Genomic DNA, 22,851 nt, shown 5'->3' with positions numbered 1-22,851 from the left:
GGGCCTTAGACGTACGTCAGTCGAATCAAGCCCACATTCAGTCGTATATTGTTTTGTGGATACAAAACAAAGATACGACGGGGCATCTTAGAACTTACGCGGCGTATCAATAGATACGCCGGCGTAAGTTCTTTGTGGATCTGGGCCCTTATGTGTATAAAAGACACCTGTCCACAGAATCTTTCTTCCATTCAAAACTCCCCATCATGAGCTAGACCCAAGAGCTGTCAATGGACGTCAGGGACAAGATTGTAGTTCTGCACAAGGCTGGAATGGGCTACAAGACCAACAGCAAGAAGCTTTGTGAGAAGGAGACAACTTTTGGAGCGATTATTTGCAAATGGAAGAAATACAAAAAAACAATCAAATCGCCCTTGGTCTGGAGCTCCATGCAAGATTTTGCTTCATGGGATAAGGATGATCATGAAAAAAGTGAGGGATCAGCCCAAAATTACACGGTAGATGATTGTGAATGATCTCAAGGCAGTTGGGACCACAGTCACCAGACAAACCATAGGTAACGCAATATGTCACCATGGATTGAAATCCTGCAACACCTGCAAGGTCCCCCTCCTCAAGAAGGCACACGTACAGGCCCGTCTGAAGTTTGCCAGTGAATATCTAAATGATTCTGAGAAGGATTGGGAGAAAATGCTGTGGTCACATGAGACCAAAATTGAGCTCTTTGGTATTAACTCGACTCGCCATGTTTAGAGGAAGAAAAATGCTGACTATGACCTTAAAAGGAGTTGTAAAGGAAAACGTTTTTTCACCTTAATGCATTCTATGCTATAAGATGAAAAAACTTCAGAGTATACCGGCCCCCCGTTATACTTACCTGACCCCTCAAAAGTCCCGCGCTCGGTCTTGACATCCTCTTCGCCGCTTAGCCTGGCCGCTCGCTGTATCACGGGAAAGCGCCCGCAAGGACTACACACAATGCGAGCTCTCTTGCATGAATGTGTGTAGTTCTTGTGGGGAGGACCAGAGACAGCCGCAGAGGGACCCCAGAAGACGTGGATCGGGGCCACTCTGTGCAAAACGAGCTGCACAGTTGAACTGAGTATAACATGTTTGTTATTTTTAAAAAATATTTTTTTTTGTTTACAACCCCTTTAAGAATACCATCCCTACAGTAAAGCACGGAGGTGGAAACATTATGCTTTTGGGCCGTTTCTCTGCTAAAGGTACAGGCCGACTTTGCCGCATTCAGGGGGTAATGGACGGGGCCATGTATTGTAAAATCTTGGATAAGAACCTTCAGACTTATTTTGGGTCATGAATGGGTCTCCCAACATGACAATGATGAAGTCCCGCCCATGGACGTAACACGTACGAGGTGGAGGAGTCACGACAGACATCACCCACAGCCATCGCTGTTGCAATTGTTTCCTATGCTGTCTGTAAGCACTCGCGCCTGAGTGCCGTCTTTGTGAGTAGTTTCGCTTTTGTTTTATCTTACAATCAAACACTCCTTATATAGAGAGCACTAGATTGTCTTAATTTATGTTTCATATGCATGTTGGAGACAAAGCTCAGGACCTTGATCAACACCTTTGGTATGCTGATCGATTGCATGTTCTAAGTAGTTATACTGGGAATGAGTTACATGTCATGTGACCCATTATAGGTCGAATCAGTGAGGTGAGAAACCACTCTGTGTGCAGTGGAGGGATTTCTGGCCACGTTTGATCCACATTGCATGCCATCATTTTCATTGTGCCTTTTCCCAATCACTTGTGGACTGTTTCTTCTCATGGACATTGCATATTAGTGTTTATATTTACATTTAGGTTGCGCTGCACTGCTTTTATTGTTATTGTTCTGTTTAATCTACCACTGCCATGATGCTGCACATGTGATCAGTTATGACACCAGCCATTGGATGGTTTGACAGTTTGGTTGAGAGCACAACCAATGGGAGTGTTACATTTCCGGCACGTGCCGCAAATGAAACCGTTTTATGGATGGGTTTACTTCCACTTTAATCCTATAGAAAATGTATGGAGGAAGCTGAAACTTCGAGTTGTCAATTGACAGCCAAGAAACCTTAAGGATTTAGTGGTGGTCTGTAAAAAATAAAGTGGACCAAAATCCCACCTCAGATGTGTGCAAACCTGGTTACCAACATAGGGCCAAATTCTCAAAAGAGATACGCAGGCGGAACTGCTGTTCAGCCTGCGTATCTCTGTGCCTAACTTTGGAAACGATCCTCAAAAGGATTTTTCCAAAGTTAGGCAGAAGATCTGACATCTGTAAGACACTTACACTGTCAGATCTTAGGATGCAGTACCGCATCCGCCGCTGGGGGCATTTCTCATTGAAATGCCGCTTTGCGTATGCAAATGAGGACTTAAGCAGATCCACAAAGCTTTTAAGCATTGTGGTTTCTGCGTAAGTTCCGATTTGCTTGCGCAAAATTAGGGCTGGTTTTACAATGTGGAAAGTTAGTCCACCATGTAAAATCAGACCTTTTTTTCGATCGCCGCGTTTTTTTTTTAAATTAGATTTTTTTTTTCCGGCGCGTATTTTTTTTTTCACCCGTCGCAACTTTATTGTCCCGTCGCAATCCACAAAGCCCGGCGTAAATTACGTTCGCGCGCTGCACGTCGGGAAAATTACGTCACACGCATGCGCAGTACGGCCGGCGCGGGAGCGCGCCTCATTTAAATTGTAATCGCCCCCTCGAGAAGACGACCGCCTTGCGACGGAGGCACTTAAGTTACACGGCGTGTAATTTCTAGGTAAGTGCTTTGAAGATCTGGCACTTAGGTAGAAATTTAACGCCTGTGTAACTTAACTGCTGAAAGTTAAGTTAGGCGGCGTTTTTGAGAATTTGGCCCATAGCTCTTAACCTTGGTAAGGTTTCTAATCACAAAAATACCCAGAATGCTTATATGATGTCAGATTGGACAGTAGACCTTCCTCGTATAGTTAGAGCAAGCTGCTATTTTGTGACTATTTTTATGGGGAAATGTACAGGACATGTAATCCCTCAACCATGTCATTAGTTACTGTAGAATTATAGATTGGATATCACTGCATCTAAATACCATTGAATACATCCATTACAAGTTTAAAAATATTATAAATAAATTACCTAAATCTTTAGTGCTAAGCTGGTTTCATTATGTACAGAGTTTTATTTAGACATCATACTGTCCTAGGCTACTGTAGGTTACTTATAACTGTGACTGTACAGGCCACCAAACTGGATGTAAAGTGTCTTGTAACTCCTCTCAACACTCATTACCCCCTACAATCTTACAGAAGTTGACCACAAATATCCATAAGCAGCTAAAAGAGGGAAACAAAATACCTAGGAAAATATCATCACAGTAAATTTTGAAGCATGGTACCACCCTCTAAAACCAGGTTGTTCCAGTTAGTGGCCCACAATACTGGCTGTTATAGCACAATGTTGTCTCAAAATATATAGGCGTAAACCAAGCAGAAGAAGCACCAGAACAGAATTGTAAAAGAATCCAAATTGTTTTTATGGTTCACATTAAATCAACCAATGTATTTCAGGGGCAAGAAAGCCTCATTCTTTAAGGCTACAAGGAGGTATAATTAAAAATGTAAATTTAAAAAGGACAAATACAATAATAAATATTCTTGTGATTAATTTTTACCAATATATAAAGACTTATGTACAAGTAATCATAAAATCACTACAAAACATTACAAAAATGATATTCATGAAACTAAATACAACGTGATAACAAAAAATATTATTTTGCCATTACTAAGCAGGTTTGGTGCTGCCAGAATTGCAACATTGTTTTATGATTCAATGATTTTTATTAAAGTTTTACAGTATAACTCACAAAGATATCGTCTTTTCATTATGAAATAAACTATATCATCAGGATTACATGGTAGTACACTGATATATTCGAGGAAACCTCCTCCCATAACATACATAACCGTTAGCAAGTAATAGACAAAAATTAATGCCTATCAGTAACATTTCAAGTAATTAGGAGAGAGAGAGGTAGATCAAAGAAGAGAAACAGAACCATGAGGGAAAGAAGAAAAGAGTCAATAGAAGGGGGAGGGGGGGAAAGGGCTGAAGCTCCGTGCCTCTTACAGCAATCCTCGGGACTGCGTCTAAGTTGCGATCGTCCTGGGATTGTTGGTCAGATATCCGATCCACGGGTCCCAAACTTTGTGGAGCAACTTCATCTTGTCTTGTGCAATTGCTGTTAACCATTCGTTCAACATAAGCCAAGACAGTTTACGTTTAAGTTGATCAAATGGTAAGGCTGCAGACTTCCAATTTCTGGCTATAGTTATTTTTGTTGATATAAAAATAAATGTAATGAGCCGTCTTTGGGATCTGGAAGCTTCAGGTACCCTGCCCCCCAGGAGCGCATGTTTTGAAGATTTAATCTGGGTAAGGGTATAGATAAAATTGTACACCCTGATTCAGAATTTCCTGACCTTGGGGCATGTCCACCATATATGGTAGATGGATTCCGTCTGGCCACATCTCCTAAAGCACTCCGGAGTAGCACCAGGCACAAAGGTGACCAGTCTAGCCAGAACCATATACCATCTCAGTAAGACCTTGTAGTTAGCCTCTATAATGGAGGTATTTATGAGCGATCGAGACGCTGTATCTGATAACCTGTGCCACTCATTGATTTTAGAGAGTTTTTTGAAGATTCTGCTACCATTGGAGCATATAGCTCAGTTTTATCGAGACATATATCAGGATAGTGTATATTGCAAGTTGCAACATTGTTTTAAAGCAGGCAGGGGTCTCAGGGTCTTCAGCCTGAGGGCCACATGTGGTCCCACAGCTGCAGGTAGTGTCGGTGGTATGTCCTCAATGTGCACCAATTAAAGATTAGGGTCAGCAGAGGCTGCCTATGGTTTCTGTTTCAGATGTAAGGGGAGACTTTAATGGGAACCATAATGTAAGAGGAGCTCTGATAGACACTGTAATGTAAGGGGGGCTCCGATAAGCACTGTAATGTAAAGGGGACTCCGATTAGGTACCTACATATAGGGGGGATCCTGATGGGGATTTTCTTCCAGCCTGCAATTATTTGTAAAATCTACAATGCGGCCCTCGTACTGAAATGTTTGGAGATCCCCGTTTTAGAGTATTGAATAATTAATTCATAATATGTATCGGGTTTCAACATGCTTTCACAATCCAGTCATAGTAATGACATACTTTTGCTTTTTATTGCACAATTTTACACATATGCTTAGTTAAACTGTTGTAGCATAGCAATATATTTAACATGTATTTTATGAGATAAGTGCTATAGCAAATCGAGTCTCAATAACTATAATCCAAATCAGTTCAGTAATGACAAAATAATCATTATTATCATGTTGCATTTAGTTTTTATGAATGTACATTATGAACTCATTTCAGGTTTACTTATACAGTATGCAACTCTGTCTTTCTCGCTATATATATATTTATTAAATTACTACACATTGAGCTGTATTATTAGATTGTCCTTTTAAAACTGACATTTTTATTTAAATGTTCTTATAGCCCTGATGAATGTTTTTTTGTGAACCATTAAAGCAATGTGGAATCTTTTACAAATTGTATCTGGTGCTCCTTCAGTTTGCATTATCCTTTCAGTCTTTTATCCTGTTTGCATGCTATCTGCCTAACCAAAGACAGTGGGGCAGATCCACAAAAGGAGTAGATACGCCGGCGTAATTTTAAATTTCCTGCGTCGTATCTTTGTTTTGTATCCACAAAACAAGATACGACGGCATCTGGGATCGATCCGACAGGCGTACGTCTTAGGCCCCGTACACACGACCGAACATGTTTGCTGAAATTGGTCCGCGGACCAGTTTCAGCAGACATGTTCGGTCGTCTGTACAGCCGAGCGGACAGGATTCCAGCGTACATTTGCCCGCTAGACCGTTTTCGAACAGGCAAATGTTTCTAAACTTGCTTAGAAACATGCCCGCTGGAATCCTGTCCGTCGGACATGTTCGGTCGTCTGTACAGACTTACCGTACATGTCCGAGCGGCCGCCATCCCTCGCATGCGTCGAATGACTTTGACGCATGCGTGGAAGCATTGAACGCCCAGGGCCGCGCACGTCGCCGCGTCCTCGTCACCGCGTATCGTGTACGCGCGGATTTCTGTATGATGGTGTGTACAGCCATCATACAGAAATCTCCGGGCGGGCATGTCCGCTGAAAACGGTCCGGCGGACCGTTTTCATCGTACATGTTTGCCCGTCTGTACGAGGCCTTAGTACGCCGTCGGATCTAAGCTGCAATTTTTCGGCGGCCACTAGGTGGCGTTCCCGTCGAAATCCGCGTCGAGTATGCAAATTAGCTAGTTACGGCGATCCACGAACGTACGTCGGCCCGGCGCATTTTTTTCCGTCGTTTGCGTTCTGCTTTTTACGGCGTATAGTTAAAGCTGTTGTTATGAGGCGTACTCAATGTTAAGTATGGCCGTCGTTCCCGCGTACAATTTTGAATTTTTTTACATCATTTGCGTAAGTCGTTCGCGAATAGGAATTTGTGTAGAATGACGTCACCGTCGCAAGCCTTGGCTTGTTCCAGTTAAATTTCGAGCATGCGCACTGGGATACCCCCAGGGACGCCGCATGCGCAGTTAAAAAAAAACGTTGTTTACGTCGGGTCTTGACCTATTTCCATAAAACATGCCCCCATCACTTCCATTTGAATCCCGCGCCCTTACGCCGCAACAGATACACTACGCCGCCGTAACTTACGGCGCAAATTCGTTGAGGATTCAAACCAAAAAAAGTAAGTTACAGCGGCGTAGTGTATCTTAGATACGCTACGCCCGGCGCAATAATGCACCGTTGTCTGTGGATCTACCCCAGTGAGTTTTTACAACGGTTTGTGTTACCTTTACTGCTTTATACCAATGTATTTATTTCCAGATGTATGTATCCCTTTTAAACTATATGAGAGCAGGGTATATCAAGCCATACTGTTAGTATCTTTTAGCATCTAAACATGTCTTCTTTTTATTTTAAATAAAAGCTTAAAATGCATTTAAAATACAGTAAAACCTTGGATTGCGTTCACAATTCGTTCCGAAAACACATACTTGTAATCCAAAGCACTTGTATATCAAAGTGAATTTTCCCATAAGAAATATTGGAAACTCAGATGATTCGTTCCACAACCATTTAATCATAGGTCTTTCAGTTTATAGTCCATATAAAAAGATTATAGCTATGTGAGGTTGTGTAACCATAAAATGTCCATCCACAAATGGAAGCCTCCACAAGGGGACTAGAAGCAAAATCCAGCAGGAGCTACAGAGTATAAAAGAGAAGAGAGGATCCTATAAGTGTAGCAATATGGTTACATTTAATGAAGGTACAACATTTAACAATTCACATGGTTGATGATTGAAAGAGGCACATCTAAGTATGCAGACATCCGGGGTAAAGCTGACCACATAGACCATCCTCCACACTGCCGGGTCTCACCACTGTCAGTCTGCAATGGTGACCGGGAAGTCTACCCTGTAGTAGAGCGATCTGAAAGAGAGACTTGAAGCGCTCGTGGAGTGCAGCGTGGAAGGGAGGACTTAGATGGCGGTGAGGAGGACGGTTTATGTGGACAGCTTTATTCCAGATACCTGCATACTTAGATGTGCCTCTTTTAATCATCAACCATGTGAGTTACTAAATGTTGTACCTTCATTAAATGTAGCCATATTGCTACACTTAGAGGCACCTCTCTTCCCCTTTATAATCATTTCTGACGTGACGCTACTTGTATGTCAAGACATCGCTTGTATATCAAGTCAAAATATATTTTAACATTTTTCTTGCCTTGCAAAACGCTCTCAAACCAAGTTACTCTCAAACCAAAGTTTTACTGTACCAAACAAGATAACTACAGGCTGCATTGTTAGAGGAAAAGTATTGAGTTTATTGTGCAGAAAGCAAAGTTTTTTTTTATTGTACTGTTGGTCTTTTGGTTTTAAATAATTCATGAAATATTTCAAGTGGCACAATGTCTTTAGAGATAATATATAAGGAAAAGTTTCACTTTAGTTTTTGTATTGGGTATTCATGAGCTGTGTTGATGATGTTCATTGATTCATTACAAATGTGTTGTGTCACAGCTGCTGATCAGTTGATATTGGAAGGGGGAGTTCCAATAAAGCAGTTAATGCAAATTCAACGTCATATAAAAAAAAAAAAAAAGAACCCGGGTATAATATAATAATAATACACATACAGTACATACATACACTTTATTGTCAAACATATTGGAACACCTGCCTTTACACACACATATGAACTTTAATGGCATCCCAGTCTTAGTCCATAGGGTTCAATATTGAGTTGGCCCACCCTTTGCAGCTATACCAGCTTTAACTTTTTTAGGAAGGCTGTCCACAAGGTTTAGGAATGTGTCTTTGGGAATGGTTGACAATGGATAGAAGGCCTGCCTCGCAATCTCTGCTCCAATTCATCCCAAAGGTGTTTTCTCTGGTTCAGATCAGGACTCTGTTTAGGCCACTCAAATTCCTCCACCCCAAATTCACTCATCCATGTCTAAGTCCCATTTTAACTGTCACTGGCTTTGTACTACTCATTACAAAGATATTTTATTCATTACATAAGCTTAAACAAAAATGGATGTCATTGCTTTTGTAAGAACAGGTTAGTGAAAGGTGCTCTCGTTGTATATTTGCCACCCAATTTTTCATATTATAAACCTTGTAATCCTCGCTATCCATCTTTCAGCACACGTCATGGAGCCGCCTCTTACTGCTCCACATGGTATTCAGATTAGCGACATCACCTGTGACTCATTTCGGGTGTCCTGGGAGATGCCACCATATGATGCCAGGAGAGTAACTCACTATTTCATAGACCTGAATAAGACAGGCGGACAGAAAGAGAACAAGTTCAAACATCGGGTGAGTAACACACGTTCTTTATATACAGATGCATTAAAGCCCAACTCCAGCAAAAACGTGCTTTTAAGTATTGATAGAGTGTATCAGGGTTAGAACTTTTTAATGGCTGTTTGTATCCCCATTTAACATATTGAAATACTTCCTGACTGTTTAAAGCAAGACAGAGGAGGAAGTGCACTTCTCTACTCCCTTTCTGTTTGATGTGTGTAAGCAGTGCCGATCCTGGCCTCCCTGGGGCCCTAAGCAAAATGACATGTCACATTAAAGTTGAGAAGCGGGGGGCAGGCAAAAATGCGGGGGGGGGGGGCGCATTAAAGATTAAAGTTGAGAAGTGGGGGGGAGGGGGTGTTCTGCTGTCGGAAATTACATTTTACATTAAAGTGAGAAGCGGGGGGTGCTGAATTCTTATCTCTTCTCCCATGCAGCCAGCAAGTTAAGACGTGGGGTGAGGGGCCAAAAATGACTTCTCTCCAGGTGGGGCCTCTAGTAATTTGGGGGGCCCTCCGCAGCTTTGCGGGGCTCTAAGCGGCTTGCATAGTGAGCCTATAGGGCGGATCGGCCCTGTGTGTAAGACATAAGATGAAATGAAGGAAGGAAGAAGAGCAAGAAGAAAAAAGGAATCCCATCTACGGGGATGTATAAATTTCAAACCTTAAAGCAGAAGTTTACGGTCTCTCCCGGAACACTTGTATAGCTGCTTACATTGGGAATCAAATGTATAGTCTTAACTATATACTGTATTAGAATGTTGCACTTTTTATATAAATTGTTCAGAGACAATAAGTCCAAAACGTGTAACAATTTTTTTTTGTCCAGTATGCTCTGCTCCCATGACCACCACTCACCAGATCACTTGACCCCACGAAATAAGAGGTCAAATAATACTTCGCCTTTACACTCCCAGGCTGAAGAATCTGGTGCACCCAGTACCCATTACGTATGGATGAATCTTTTTCCTGGAGTCACCTCACTTGATGCACGAGAGCTGAACAAACCAACACAGGCGGCCAGCAAATGCAATAGCCTCAAACGGGAACCTCCATCCAAGGTACAGACAAACATTCAAACCATGGCTCAGAAAATCCAATGACGATATATCTCATTACCATGCAAGAAGATTGAAGCACAAGATGGTACAAGTAACATTTAAGCTCCTAATAAAACAATGAAAAAACATTTAAAATAAAATATATAAACAGATTAGCAAATGTTACTTGCACCATCAAAATATTTTTCTTCCATGGCATTGGGATATGCCTTTATTGGATTTTCTGAACCATGGTGTGAGTGTCTGACTACAGCTTGGATGATTTATTTTTATAACCAAAATCCAATCTGAGGTTATTACATCTACTGGTCACTTGCATTGGTTTGCTCTGGTCTTGCAAATGAAGCATATAGGCAGATGGAGTGCCCCTTTAGGCAATATTCTTCCCTTGGAGCCTGGAGGGAGGAGTGGAAAGCAGTCTCATTAGGTGGGTGGTTCTAGGACTGGGAGCAGGAAAGAGAAGAAAGAAAGCACATGGGAGCTGGGAGCAGGAAGGAAAAGAAAGACAGCACACGGGAGCTGGAAGGAAAAGAAAGACAGCACATGGGAGCAGGAAGGAGAAGAAAGACAGCATGTCCTTCTCTAACCCTGGGAAAAGTCCTGTATTGCCCAGGAGGCTGCTCATTTAGGTCACACGCCAGGCAGCTGCCAGCCCCCAACAAGCACAGTAGGTGCACAAGGTTTTTGAGCATGAGAGTGTATAGGCCAATCTTTCTCAACCTGAAGGGAACCCTTTACATAATTGTTAGGTGTTGGGGAACCCTTGATAAAACCAGTTAATTGGGGGGTCAGTAGGAAGATGTGCCTTATATTGAAGGCCAGTGGAAAGAATGCTCTCCTTAAAGTGGTGGCCAGAAGGCCATCCTTACAGACAGCTACAATATCCTTGGTGTCCTGAAGCTGGCTTTGCCAAGTGACGTTAGCCTCAGAAACTAGAGGTCAATCAATCAGCTCAAGGAACCCATGTAGGCAAAGTGCATTCTGTGTTCACGGCAAATGAACCTGCTAGACAAAAAGCATTTTTTTACAAGTTTCGGTCCTATTGTCTGAACATTTTTGTATTCTACTACTGGCCATTTAAAATCAAACAGAAAATTCTCACTGGTGACACAGACATGATGTAAAATCTGACAAAGGTTCTAACCCATCTCCACTCAATTCACAAAGCTAAAACATCTGCATGATAACTAACTATAATAAATGTAACTGTTAATTGTCTATCTTGTGGTCTTCTGTTTGTGAAGGATGTGCCAACCAAACTGGTGGCGAAAGCAGTGGTCCTGCCTATGACAGTGCGTGGTCATTGGTTCCTGAGCCCTCGGACAGAGTACACGTTGGCTGTGCAGACTGCGGTGAAGCGCAGTGACGGGGAGTACACCGTGTCTGGGTGGAGTGAGACACTACATTTCTGTACAGGGGGTAAGAGTCAAACAGATTGCTGATGACACACATTATTTTATTTATATTATATATATACATACATACACACACATACACACATACAGTGGGGAAAATAATTATTTGATCCCCTGCAGATTTTGTAAGTTAGTCCACTTACAAAGAAATGAAGGGTCTATCATTTTTATCATAGGTGTATTTTAACCATTAATTTTAACCAAATCATTTTGTAGGGCTCTGGCAGTGCTCATCCTTTTCCTCCTTGCACAAAGGAGCAGCTCTCCTAGAGTAACTGCCTGTCTCCTGGCATCTCCTCCATGCTCTTGAGACTGTGCTGGGAGACACGGCAAACCTTCTGGCAATGACACGTATTGATGTGCCATCCTGGAGGAGTTGGACTGCCTGTGCAACCTTTATAGGGTCCAAGTATCGCCTCGTGCTATCAGTATTGTAGAAATATTTGCCATCACACCATGGAACAACGTGAATAGCGTCCAGACGAATGTTTTATTGCATGATCACAACACAAAGAGAGTGCATGTGATAAATGTGGGGTTACAATGTGCAAAATATAAAGCGCCATCAACCAATGGTGCACTCTCTTTGTGTTGTGATCATGCAATAAAACATCCATTTGGACGCTATTCACGTTGTTCCATGGTGTGCTGGCAAATATTTCTACTGTAACGTATACCAGTATCCAGCTGGTTGTTGCTACGAGCACCCAAACCCAAGAGTGGATCCAGGAAAGTGTGCGATGGGAATATGAAGTATGTGCTACCAGTATTGACACTGACCCTAGCCAAATGCAAAACTAGTGAAAAACAGTCAGAAAAGATGAGTAGGGAAAAAAAATGTCAGACACCTCCACCTGAAAAAACATTCCTGTTTTGGAGGTCGTCTCATTGTTGCCCATCTAGGGCACCCGTTAATCAGTTTCAGCTGCTTAGCTGTTAATTGAAATTAACAACCCCCTCTGTATACACCCCTCCCTCTCTGCTAAATAACTGACCAGATCAATATCCCAGGAGTTCTGATTCAAAAGTGTTCCTTAAATTTTTTTGAGCAGTGTGTGTGTGTATGTATATACATACATACACACATATTATATATATTATATATATATACACATACATACATACATATATATATATATATATATATATATATATATATATATATATATATATACACACACACACACACATATATACATACATATATATATACACACACAAATAGTTTCTAGATGCTATAATTTGCATAAACCAATATAAGCTTATTAGGATTTTATACCAAAAATATGTAGAAGAATACATATTGACCAAAATTTATGAAGAAATTCATTTTTTTAAATGTATAAAATAGGATTTTTTGTACTCACCGTAAAATCTCTTTCTCTGTCATCCATGGACAGACACAGCTTCCTTAAATCTTGACTTGTGGGTTTTGTTCCGTCTATTAGGAGAGGACTAGGCAGACATGTTAGATATTTAAATACATGTAACTTTAACAGAGTTGAACAGCCCAGGGGGCCAGTCCCTCCGGTCATAACCCCTCATGCTGCAGCCAGCAGCTCAGTTCGTCAAAAAGAAGCTTCAAACTTAAACGGAGGGGTGGGTGCTGTGTCCGTCCATGGACGACAGAGAAAAGGATTTTACTGTAAGTACGAAAAATTCTATTTTCTCTGCAAGTATGAAAAATTCTATTATCTCTGCGAGTATGAAAAATTCTATTTTCTCGGACACAGCTTCCTTAAATCTCGACTTGTGGGACGTTCCCAAGCAGTGTCAAAAAATGAGAAGTGGGAACAGCAATTAAAAAACTAACGTCACCCCAAACAAACAGAGCTCCTCAACAGAGAAGTTGCAACCTCAAACAGCCGGCTGCAAAACCTTGTAGCCAAAGCAAGCATCCGAAGTAGCACTCACATCAACCTCAAAACTGAGGGAGTGTGAACGGATGAGCACATCACTGCTTTACACACTTGTGAGACAGACGCTCGATGTCGGAAAGCCCAGGAGGCACCAATTGCCCTGGTGGAATGCTCCGTTACAGGAAAGGGAGGCGCCCGCCCCTTAAGGGCATAGGCCTGGAGGACAGCCTGTCTGATCTGAGATGGAGGTCGACGAGACCGCCAGGCCCTTCTTTGGACCAGACACCGACACAAACAGTGAGTCAGATCTCTGGAACGGAGCCGTAGCAGACAGGTACACACGGCCGGGCACGTACCACATCTAAAGTTTGTAGCGCAGCCTCCTTGGGATGCGACAGGTGAGGACACAAGGATGGAAGTACAATGTCCTCATGCAGGTGAAAGGACGAAACTACCTTCAGAAGGAATGAAGGCTGCGGGCGTAGCACCACTTTTTTTTCTTATGGAGGATCAAGTAGGGCGACTTGCAAGACAAAACCACCAACTCAGAAACCTTTCTGACCGACGTAATGTCAACTTTCTGAGAAAGTGGCAAGAGAGGAATCTCCCTGATGTCCACAAAGGGGGTTCCAGAAGTACAAAGAGCACCAGATTTAAGTCCCATGAAAGAAGTGGTGGTCTAATCGGGGGAACCACATGTCGGACCCCCTGCACAAACGTACTTACCAGTGAATGAGCCGCCAGAGGTCGTTGAAAGAAAACAGCTAAGACTGAAATCTGCCCCTCAGAAGTGCTTAAGGCAAGCTCCTGATCCACTCCACACTGTGAGAACAGCAGGATCCGAGAAACCGAATATGGCCGCAGGCGCCAATCCATCTCTTCTGACAGACCACGGACCCTTAGTACCTGACTTTCAATAGTCATGCCGTTAAAGCTAGAGACTGTAAAAGCAGGATGAAGTAAGGGACCATGAGGCAGAAGGTCCTCCCGCAGTGGCAGATGCCAGGGAGCGCCCACCACCAGGCGCACAAGGTCGGAATACCAGGGAATGCCGGGGTCAGTCTGGGGCGAGTAAGATCACCGGAATCCCCTCGGCCTCCACTCTGCGGAGCAGACTAGGAAGCAACTTCAGTGGGGGAAAGGCAGAAATTATCTGATACTGACCCTATGGAGCCACCAACGTGTCTTCCCAGGGATCTCTGGACCTGACCACAAACCTTGACACCTTGCGAATGAGTCGAGAAGCCAGGAGATCCACATCTGGCGTGCCCCATCTCCGACAAAGGAGTTGAAACACCTCCGGGTGTAGTGACCCTTCGTCCAGCATCAGGCAACTTAGATAGTCTGCCTGCCAGTTTTCTATGCCCGGAATGTAAACAGCCGATAGAGCCGGCACGCTCCTTTCAGCCCACCTTAGGATGTGAGCGACCTCCAACGCAGCGGCCGGGCTCCTTGTTCCTCCTTGATGGTTGACATATGCCACCGCCGTGGCATTGTCCGACTGAATCCTGACTGGACGCCCCTGTAGCCTCAGTGACCACATGGAGAGGCATGGCCTGATCTCTCGAAGTTCGATGACATTGATCAGTAGAAGGGATTCTTCCGGAGTCCAGCGACCGTGGGCCGACTGAACCCCCCCAGACACCCCCCCAACCGGTCAGGCTGACGTCGGTGTGAGCACAGACCAGTCGAAAAAGAGGGAAAGACTTCCCAGACTGAAGTGCCGGGGATATCAGCCACAAAGTCAGAGAGGTCCTGACTAGGCGACTTACCTGAATCTGATGATCCAGAGACAAAAGGGGGTTTGTTCCATTTGGACAGAATCTCCTTCTGCAAAACTCGAGTGTGGAATCGGACATACAGTACTGCCTCGAAGGAAGCTACCATGAGGCCCAGGACTCACATGTAGAAAAGGAGAGAAGACCATTTGTGGGATGTTAACAACCTCACCACAGCCTGGAGCGTCTGCAACTTCTCTGGAGGAAGAAAACTCTCGCCACCGAGGAGTCCAGAATCAGCCCCAGGAATTCAAGGTGATAAGCCAGTACTAACACCGACTTCTGGAGGTTCATCTCAGAGAGTCTGATCGGCTATAGACACTTCCTCCTTTAATAGGGCCTTGAGGTCCAGGATTGGATGAACTCTGTCCTCCTTCGGAACCACAAACAGATTTGAGTAGAATCTCTGAAAGCTGTCCTGGGTGGTGCGGGTATGATCACCTCAACAAGTCTTGTACCAGTCAGGGCAGTCCGGCGAGATGAAAGGAGAGGAAGATTTGAGGAAAATAATCTGTTTTGTGGACAAGAAAAACTCGATCTTGTACCCCGACGTGATTAATTTGCAAACCCACTGGTCAGAAAGCAGGGAGGTCCACCAAGCTGCAAACTCGCAAAGACGTCCCCCCACTCAAGAATCGGATGGGGGGACAGCAGACTTGTTTGCGGGCTAGTATTTCTTGCGCACCCAGGGACGCTTCTGTCCCCCAGCTGAACCTTTATCGGCTTGGGAGGGTCTGCTAGCGGGCACTGACTGACGAAAATACAGCTATTGTGCAGGAAAGGAGGGGCCCGGCTTAAGGCTCCTTACCCCTTACTTTTAGTGGACTGAGGTAGAAGAGTGCTCTTACCTCCAGTGACATTCTTAATAATGTCGTCCAGTGAGGCACTAAAAGAGCCTCCCACCTTTGAAAGGCAAATCTGTCAGAGCCTTCTTAGAGGCTTGGTCCACGGACCAGCAGTTTAGCCATATCAGGCGGCGCAAAACCACCACCAATACAGAGGCCCAGGAGATTAAACGAGCCACATCCAGGGATGCATCACAGACGTACACAAGGCCCTGCACCAGCTGGTCGGCCAGTGATTTCTGGTGGGAGCTGATGCTCCTCCACTGCCTGGTGAAAAAGTTTTGCCTATTCAGTGAGTGTCTGAGACACCAAAGTCGCAGTCATTATCGCCCGCAATGCTGACCCCAGCATGGTGAACACGGACCGACTCACCGCTTCAGACCTCATATCAGTAGGGTCCTAAAAGCAGGGGTCCCCCTTACCTAGATAGCGGTTACCTTGTTTAACCTCGATACCGGGGGGTCAACGACCGGGGGAGAAGCCTATTTTGTCAAAAGTCTCTCTTCAAATGGGTAACGGACCGCTATGCGCTGAGGGACCACAAAGGACCTCCGCTTCCACCCTGGCAACAAATGACTCCAGGACTGTGTCCATGGAAATTGCAGGTGCAGGGGCACCGGTTGATGCCTCTGGAAAGTCAGGGGAAAAAAAGGCAATCTTCTGACTCCATTCAGACCCACTGACAGCCCTTAGGGACCAAGTCAAGGCACTTGCATATAAAAAAGAGAAAATGGCCGCCTGCAATGAAGACCTGCACCACCAGCAATGGGAATGCTTAATGCTGAAAAAACCCACAAGAAAATGGTGCTAGCGCTACCCAAAATGGTGCCCGAGCACACTGAGGTGGTGAGAAGGCCGCATAGATGCCGGGCAGAGGCTCCCAAAGGTCAGGCCACCCCCCACAGCCCCTAACCGGGATACAGAGACCCCAACAGGTACACCCCGGCCGACACAGCAGGCCCGGCAAGGGGAGGAGGAAAGAGTGGGGGACATAGGGAGGAGAAAGGGAGGACAGGAGACCCCCCTAATGACCCCCCTGGAATGCCTAGCTGTTCCAACCTGCCGAGAACAGGAGGAACTGAACTTACCCGTCCATGCGTGGACTTGCTGGTACGTTCCAGACAGACTCACCACCGGGCAGTATGGGGTGGGTGTCGGCCATGGTCCACTGTGACAGCAGCCCAGCCATATGTGAACCCCGGAGCATATAGCACACCGCCGCTCCTGGAGAATACAGAGCATGTCGTGGCCGACCCAGCGCTTAGCTAAGGTCTGCTCACGCTCGATGGCCGGACTGAGGAGACTACCAGGATCTATATTATCTAGCCAGTCGCCCAGCTGGCAGTTGATAGTAGATCTTAGGATCAAAAAATACTAAAAAGTAAACATTTCTACAGGACTCTGGGCCCAAGGGGGAGCCAGGTCCTACTCCTCTACTAGGCAGAAAAAAACTGAGCTGCTGGCTGCAGGGTGAGGGGTTATGACCGGAGGGACCGCCCCCTGGGCAGGGCTGTTCAACTCTGTTAAAGTTACATGTATTTTAAATATCTAACATGTCTGCCTAGTCCTCTCCTAATAGACGGAACATAACCCACAAGTCAAGATTTAAGGAAGCTGTGTCCGTCCATGGATGGAAAGATAAATACGTTTTATAACAGAAAGCAGAGAATATTGTTTTTCATTAGTTGTAAATTTTTTGTGTATAGTGCAAAAAATTCAAACGCAGTGGTGATCAAATACCACCAAAATAAAGCTATTTGTGGGCATTTGTCAGTTAAAGTAAAGCAGTGCTGTATCACAAACAATGGCCAGGTCATGAAGGGGGCAACTCCCATAGTCTCATAAAAATCATTATCAAAATGTTACAAGTATGGAGGCAAAATATTTTCATACAAGGGTAAAATGACACAGACATCCTTCACACCACTGTAGTACAGCGATCAGTTTGATCATATATTCAAAATGAAAACCTAAAGAAGCAGAAAACATGAACATTTGTGTATTCCATATTCCCAAACAGATTATGCCATGGAGCAGGTGCAGCAGCTGAAGGACAAGGCAGAGGGGATTGCAGGCCGAATGTTGTCATTTCAGGTCTTCTACCGGAATCAGACGGCAGAATATTTCCAGCATGTCAGGTACCCAATAAATCATTCTACCAGCATTCTTTCTGGAATTAATAAATCAAAAACTCTTCAATAAAAGCATTGCATCTTAAAAGGGCAAATATGTATCCCAACCAATCAGATTTCAGTTTACCAGTAAAAAAACAAAAAAAAACAAACATCTGTAGCACTACCCCCGGAGGAACCGCTGATTAGATTTGGGATCGGCGTGTTTAAGTTACCTCTATACTGTGTCTAGGGGTGATGGTGGTGTTGAGAGCAATGATAGAATGTCCAGGACCGTTGGTTGCGTTTTCAAATGCTTTTTTTATTTTCCCGGTCAAACACGACCAACATGTAACTTGAGGTAGACAGGATAGGTTGGTGAAGGAAGAGCAACTTTACAGTATTAGGCCATGGATAGGAAAGGCAGGCTTGCCCTTTAGCAATGGTATTTATATGCGTCGCCACTATAGCCGGAGTGGGTGAAGTGCCCCTGGACAGACCTCTCTCACAGGCCTGGCAGCCAGAGCGCCACTTAAAGCTTCTGGGAAAGGAAACAAGTCTCTGCCACAGACTTGGCTCTAAATTAGATCTGGATGTCCAGATGAGACCTCTGCCACAGGCCTAGTGCTTGGAAGTTAGGATGGTAGAGCAAATCCTCCCAGTATGTCCTTGGGGTCACCGACTGACAGCTTGAATGTGACCCGTCAATGTCAGGTGCCCAGATCCCTGGTGGTTGGTTCAAGCCCTGTTGGATCACTTGCCTCCGGGTTCTCCTCAAACCGATCCCCCACCGAACAGCACCCAGCTTGGGATCTTCTCAATAGAAGTGGAGACCCAGTAAATCACTGGGGCCCCTTTGCAGCATACGTTGCTCCGGGCTATGAGAGCCCAGAGTCAGGAACTCCGCGTAGCACGCGGCCCCGGCCAGGTAGGCCATAGTGGTGGGGCCTGTAACGTGTGCACACCCTAAAGGTGGGTGCTGCACCTGGAACCAGGAACTCAAAGAACCCTGAACAACGGCCTCCGCCACAGAAATACCCCTCCCCAGCATGCCCCGCGAGGGAAAACTCCTCCAATTGGCTGCTAGGAAGAAGCGGCTCCACCTGGACCCCTCTGATGCCACCTGCCGCCCAGAGATGAGACTGCATCTCTGGGGCACATACTGACCCACAGGACAGATCCAGATTTGGCGACAGCCAAAAATTTGTTAAATCAAAGAATGAGAGTAACATAAATCTCTCATTCTCCCACTAAATTTAAGCATAGCACCTGTACGAAAGTACACAGGCGCTACACATCTTATTGGTTCTTTCATTTACTACATGCTACACATCGTCCATGATGTAATTTTTCAGCATGATTGCTTCATGTGAGCCCCGATTTCTCTGTAGAGAGCATATATGCATTTGTTTGTTCTTGTTGTTAAAGTAGTTGGGTATATTCTCATTTATAAATATTGGGTCAATTGGTCTTTGCAGTCATCGCAGCTAAAAATGAACACTGCAAGCAGCAACTGGGGACCCGGGACAGGAATCCAACCTGGAAAAGCCAGCAGGAACAAACATGGCAGTGCTTTCAGAGAAACACCACTGTGCGTCATACTAAGGCCATTAGAGTTAGTGGATGAAGTGAATCAAATCGAACCCATTTTGGCAACATTACTATCGCTGTAAAAAATCTAGACCAATTTTTGGAAAATAAGAAACTGCTGACAAGGGGTTTACCTCGTGCTAAGAGACTACAAATCTCACCTGTATTTGAGCCCTTGTCAATGAAGAATTTCTTGTACAAGTAGACCATTATCTATACCAGCCCTTTCATTCAAGGTGCCCAGGCACCCTGTGATGACTTCGCAAAATGCCTTAAAATTGCCCAAAAATTATATACAAACCAACGGGTGGATCAAGCCTGAATATGGTGGCGTGGGACACAGCAGCCAGTGGGATGGTGGATTTGTACAAAAAGAGGAGGGGGGGGGAGAGATAGAAGGGTGGGGGAAGTGGATGGCGAGTGAAGTTCCTCTTTAACTTCAGAGCCATGACCCCCTCTGTGGTTTACAGCCTTTAAACTCTTCTCTTTAAACATATACAAACCCGTGCATCCTAAGCTAAATCTATTAAGACAGTGGGGGTGATTTACAAAAGGCAAATCCACTTTGCACTACAAGTTGGAAGTGCAGTCGCTGTAGATACGAGGGGGACATGCAATGAACATAAAAAACAGCATTTTAGCTTGCACATGATTGGATAATAAAATCAACAGAGCTTCCCCTCGTTTCAGATCTACCCCTTCCAAGTGCAATTTCAAGTGCACTTTGTACTTGTAGTTTGCACTTGTAGTGCAAAGTGGATTTGCCTTTAGTAAATAACCCCCATTGTTTGATAAGTTTGGTGTGGAGGAACTTGAGTGGCCTGCATACTTGCCTGACCTCAACACTACTGAACACCTTTGGAATTAAGTGGAATGCCCATTGCTAGCCAGCATCACCTAACCTCACAATGCATTTTTGGCTGAATAGGCATAAATTCCGACAGTAAGGTTACAAACTCTTGTGGGAATCCTTCCCAAAATAGTTGAGGCTTTTATAGCTGAAAGGGAGGGTGTAGGCATTAGGCAACTACATATTAAAGCCCGTGGGGCATCCTACAAGCGAATATAGGTGTAAAGGTCAGGTGTCTACAGACATTTGGCCATATAATAGTATATATGCTGTATATGGCCAAGTGCACATATACAAATTGGTTTGTTCATTTAACGAGTGTTACTACTACAAGGACTGCAGATCCTCCATTCAGAATGTACATTTATACCTGACAGTGTACGCAGTAACACATTTTGTATTGATTATTTCTGTTTTACAATTTGACAGGGACAAGTGGGGAGGCCTGATGCTTCCATCCTTAAAAGACCCAAGTGGGAGCCATGGATCACCCATCAGCAGTACCCTTCATGGTGTGTTCTTCAGCTGCAATACAGAATTTAACACAGGCCTGCCACCAAATGACTCACCCTATGGAAGATGGAGAGTCACTGTACCCGCCAGGCACCTCTTTAATGAGGGGACAAATCTTTACTTTGCCGACTTCTATTGCATGTACAGTGCCTATCACTATGCCATTCTGGTGTTGGCACCTCAAGGCTCTCAAGGAGATATCTTTTGTAGCGCTCGCTTACCACTGCTGGACCCGAAGAACAACCCTTTCCTGACCCGGGGTGAACAGGGCAGTTACTGGCATGCACAGGATCTTATTCTTGAGATATTCTACACTGACCCAGTGCCCCAGGGTTTGGGCCAACTGTCAGAGATCAAAGGGCATCAGTTAATGAGCCTTTCAACAGCAAACGCCAAGAAGGACCCTAGCTGCAAGGTGTGCAACATTTTTGGAGCTCGCTAGGGAGGCACATGTAGTTTGTCAGCACTATTTGTTGAGTGGCTTATGGTGTTGAAAGTGTGTAGTGCATTTCCAAAACCAATCCCCACAGAACACCTAGTCCACATGCAGACGTAAGAATTAAAAGGGCAGCTTAGTTGTTCTTCCCTTGCAAATAAATGGGCTTCCTTATGCGCTATAGGCGGAACAATGAACAGAGCAGGTTTCAGAACCAGTGCTTTGACATGTGCCAAAATATTTCACCAGATATAGCAAATCAGCATGGATGAGAAGTAAAAATATATAGGCAGATGACCACTAGCTGGGATTTGTCACCTAAACCGTATTCCTTATGATATTGTGCCACAAAGAACTGTGTATATTCCTCCACAACAATCAATGAGCTTCAAATGTTCGTTCTCCAGTTGTCATTTTTAGCTCAGGCTTGAATTTGATTGGTTAGTGTGAAGAAACGCAGTTTGTCTTGGGTGTTGTAATAAAAAAAAGAATTGAAAGGAGGTTATATTGTTAGGCATACTAAAAAACATTTAAATTGGAATTCCACCCAAAATTGGAACTTCAGCTTTAAGTGAAGGTGACCCCCTGACACGCCACCCTCTTTTTAGAGGCATTCAGCTCCCACTTCCTCCCAGGGCGCCAGAAGGAAGTTCAGCCCCCATGCAATCTTCTGGGACACGTCACAGGTTCCAGAAGATTGCCTGGCTAATCACCGCGTGCAGCGTGGCTCACACACACAGTCAGAATGCCAGCACTGCGGAGAGAAGCAGGGCTTCGTTCACACGCATTGCTGGACCGTAGGACAGGTGAGTGTGCGATTATTAAAAGTCAGCAGCTACACTATTTGAAAGTGCTGTTTTATATGGTTGGAACTCCACTTTAACAATACACTGCTAACTCTATCCTGAAAGAATTGCAAGTAAGCTAAAGCCAAAAAGTCTTTCCAATTTACTAGGCATAAGTTTAAATCCATTCACAGACAGATTCAGCATGCTCTTCACAGTGCATCAGGGCCTTCAGCCTGCTATCCCATACTTGTATCTGGTAGCAGCCTCCGTCTCTGAGATGTGTGGTCCCTGGAGCTACTAAACACAAGCATTTTGTCCGTATTAGTTAAAGCGGAGGTTCACCCTTAGAGGGCACTTTTTAGCCTTAGATTCCTGCTCGTTTTTACTAGGGGAATCGGCTATTTGTTTTAAAATATGTGCAGTACTTACCCGTTTACGAGATGCATCCTCTCCGTCGCTTCCGGGTATGGGCTGCGGGAATGGGCGTTCCTTCTTGATTGACAGTCTTCCGAGAGGCTTCCGACGGTCGCATCCATCGCGTCACGATTTTCCGAAAGAAGCCGAACGTCGGTGCGCAGGCGCAGTATAGAGCCGCACCGACGTTCGGCTTCTTTCGGCTACGAGTGACGCGATGGATGCGACCGTCGGAAGCCTCTCGGAAGACTGTCAATCAAGAAGGAACGCCCGCTCCCGAAGACCCA

At 44.6% G+C, this 22,851-nt stretch overlaps 1 protein-coding gene across 3 annotated transcripts in view; it reads left to right on the top strand.

Moving 5' to 3' along the window:
- Nucleotides 1-22,473, top strand: part of LOC120933138 (phytanoyl-CoA 2-hydroxylase interacting protein) — a 33,385-nt gene extending 10,912 nt beyond the window's left edge. For all 3 annotated transcript variants that reach the window (XM_040346157.1, XM_040346154.1, XM_040346155.1), the window contains 4 exons: nucleotides 8,742-8,917; nucleotides 11,210-11,384; nucleotides 17,883-18,000; nucleotides 20,843-22,473. In XM_040346157.1, the coding sequence (XP_040202091.1) occupies nucleotides 8,750-8,917; nucleotides 11,210-11,384; nucleotides 17,883-18,000; nucleotides 20,843-21,368 (987 nt within the window). In that variant the 5' untranslated portion in view covers nucleotides 8,742-8,749 and the 3' untranslated portion in view covers nucleotides 21,369-22,473. The remainder of the gene's footprint in view (nucleotides 1-8,741; nucleotides 8,918-11,209; nucleotides 11,385-17,882; nucleotides 18,001-20,842) is intronic.
- The last annotated feature ends 378 nt before the right edge of the window (nucleotides 22,474-22,851 follow it).

Source organism: Rana temporaria, chromosome 3 (assembly GCF_905171775.1).
Source record: "Rana temporaria chromosome 3, aRanTem1.1, whole genome shotgun sequence".
Classification (NCBI taxonomy): domain Eukaryota; kingdom Metazoa; phylum Chordata; class Amphibia; order Anura; family Ranidae; genus Rana; species Rana temporaria.
This window is presented reverse-complemented; position numbering and strand designations above follow the sequence as displayed.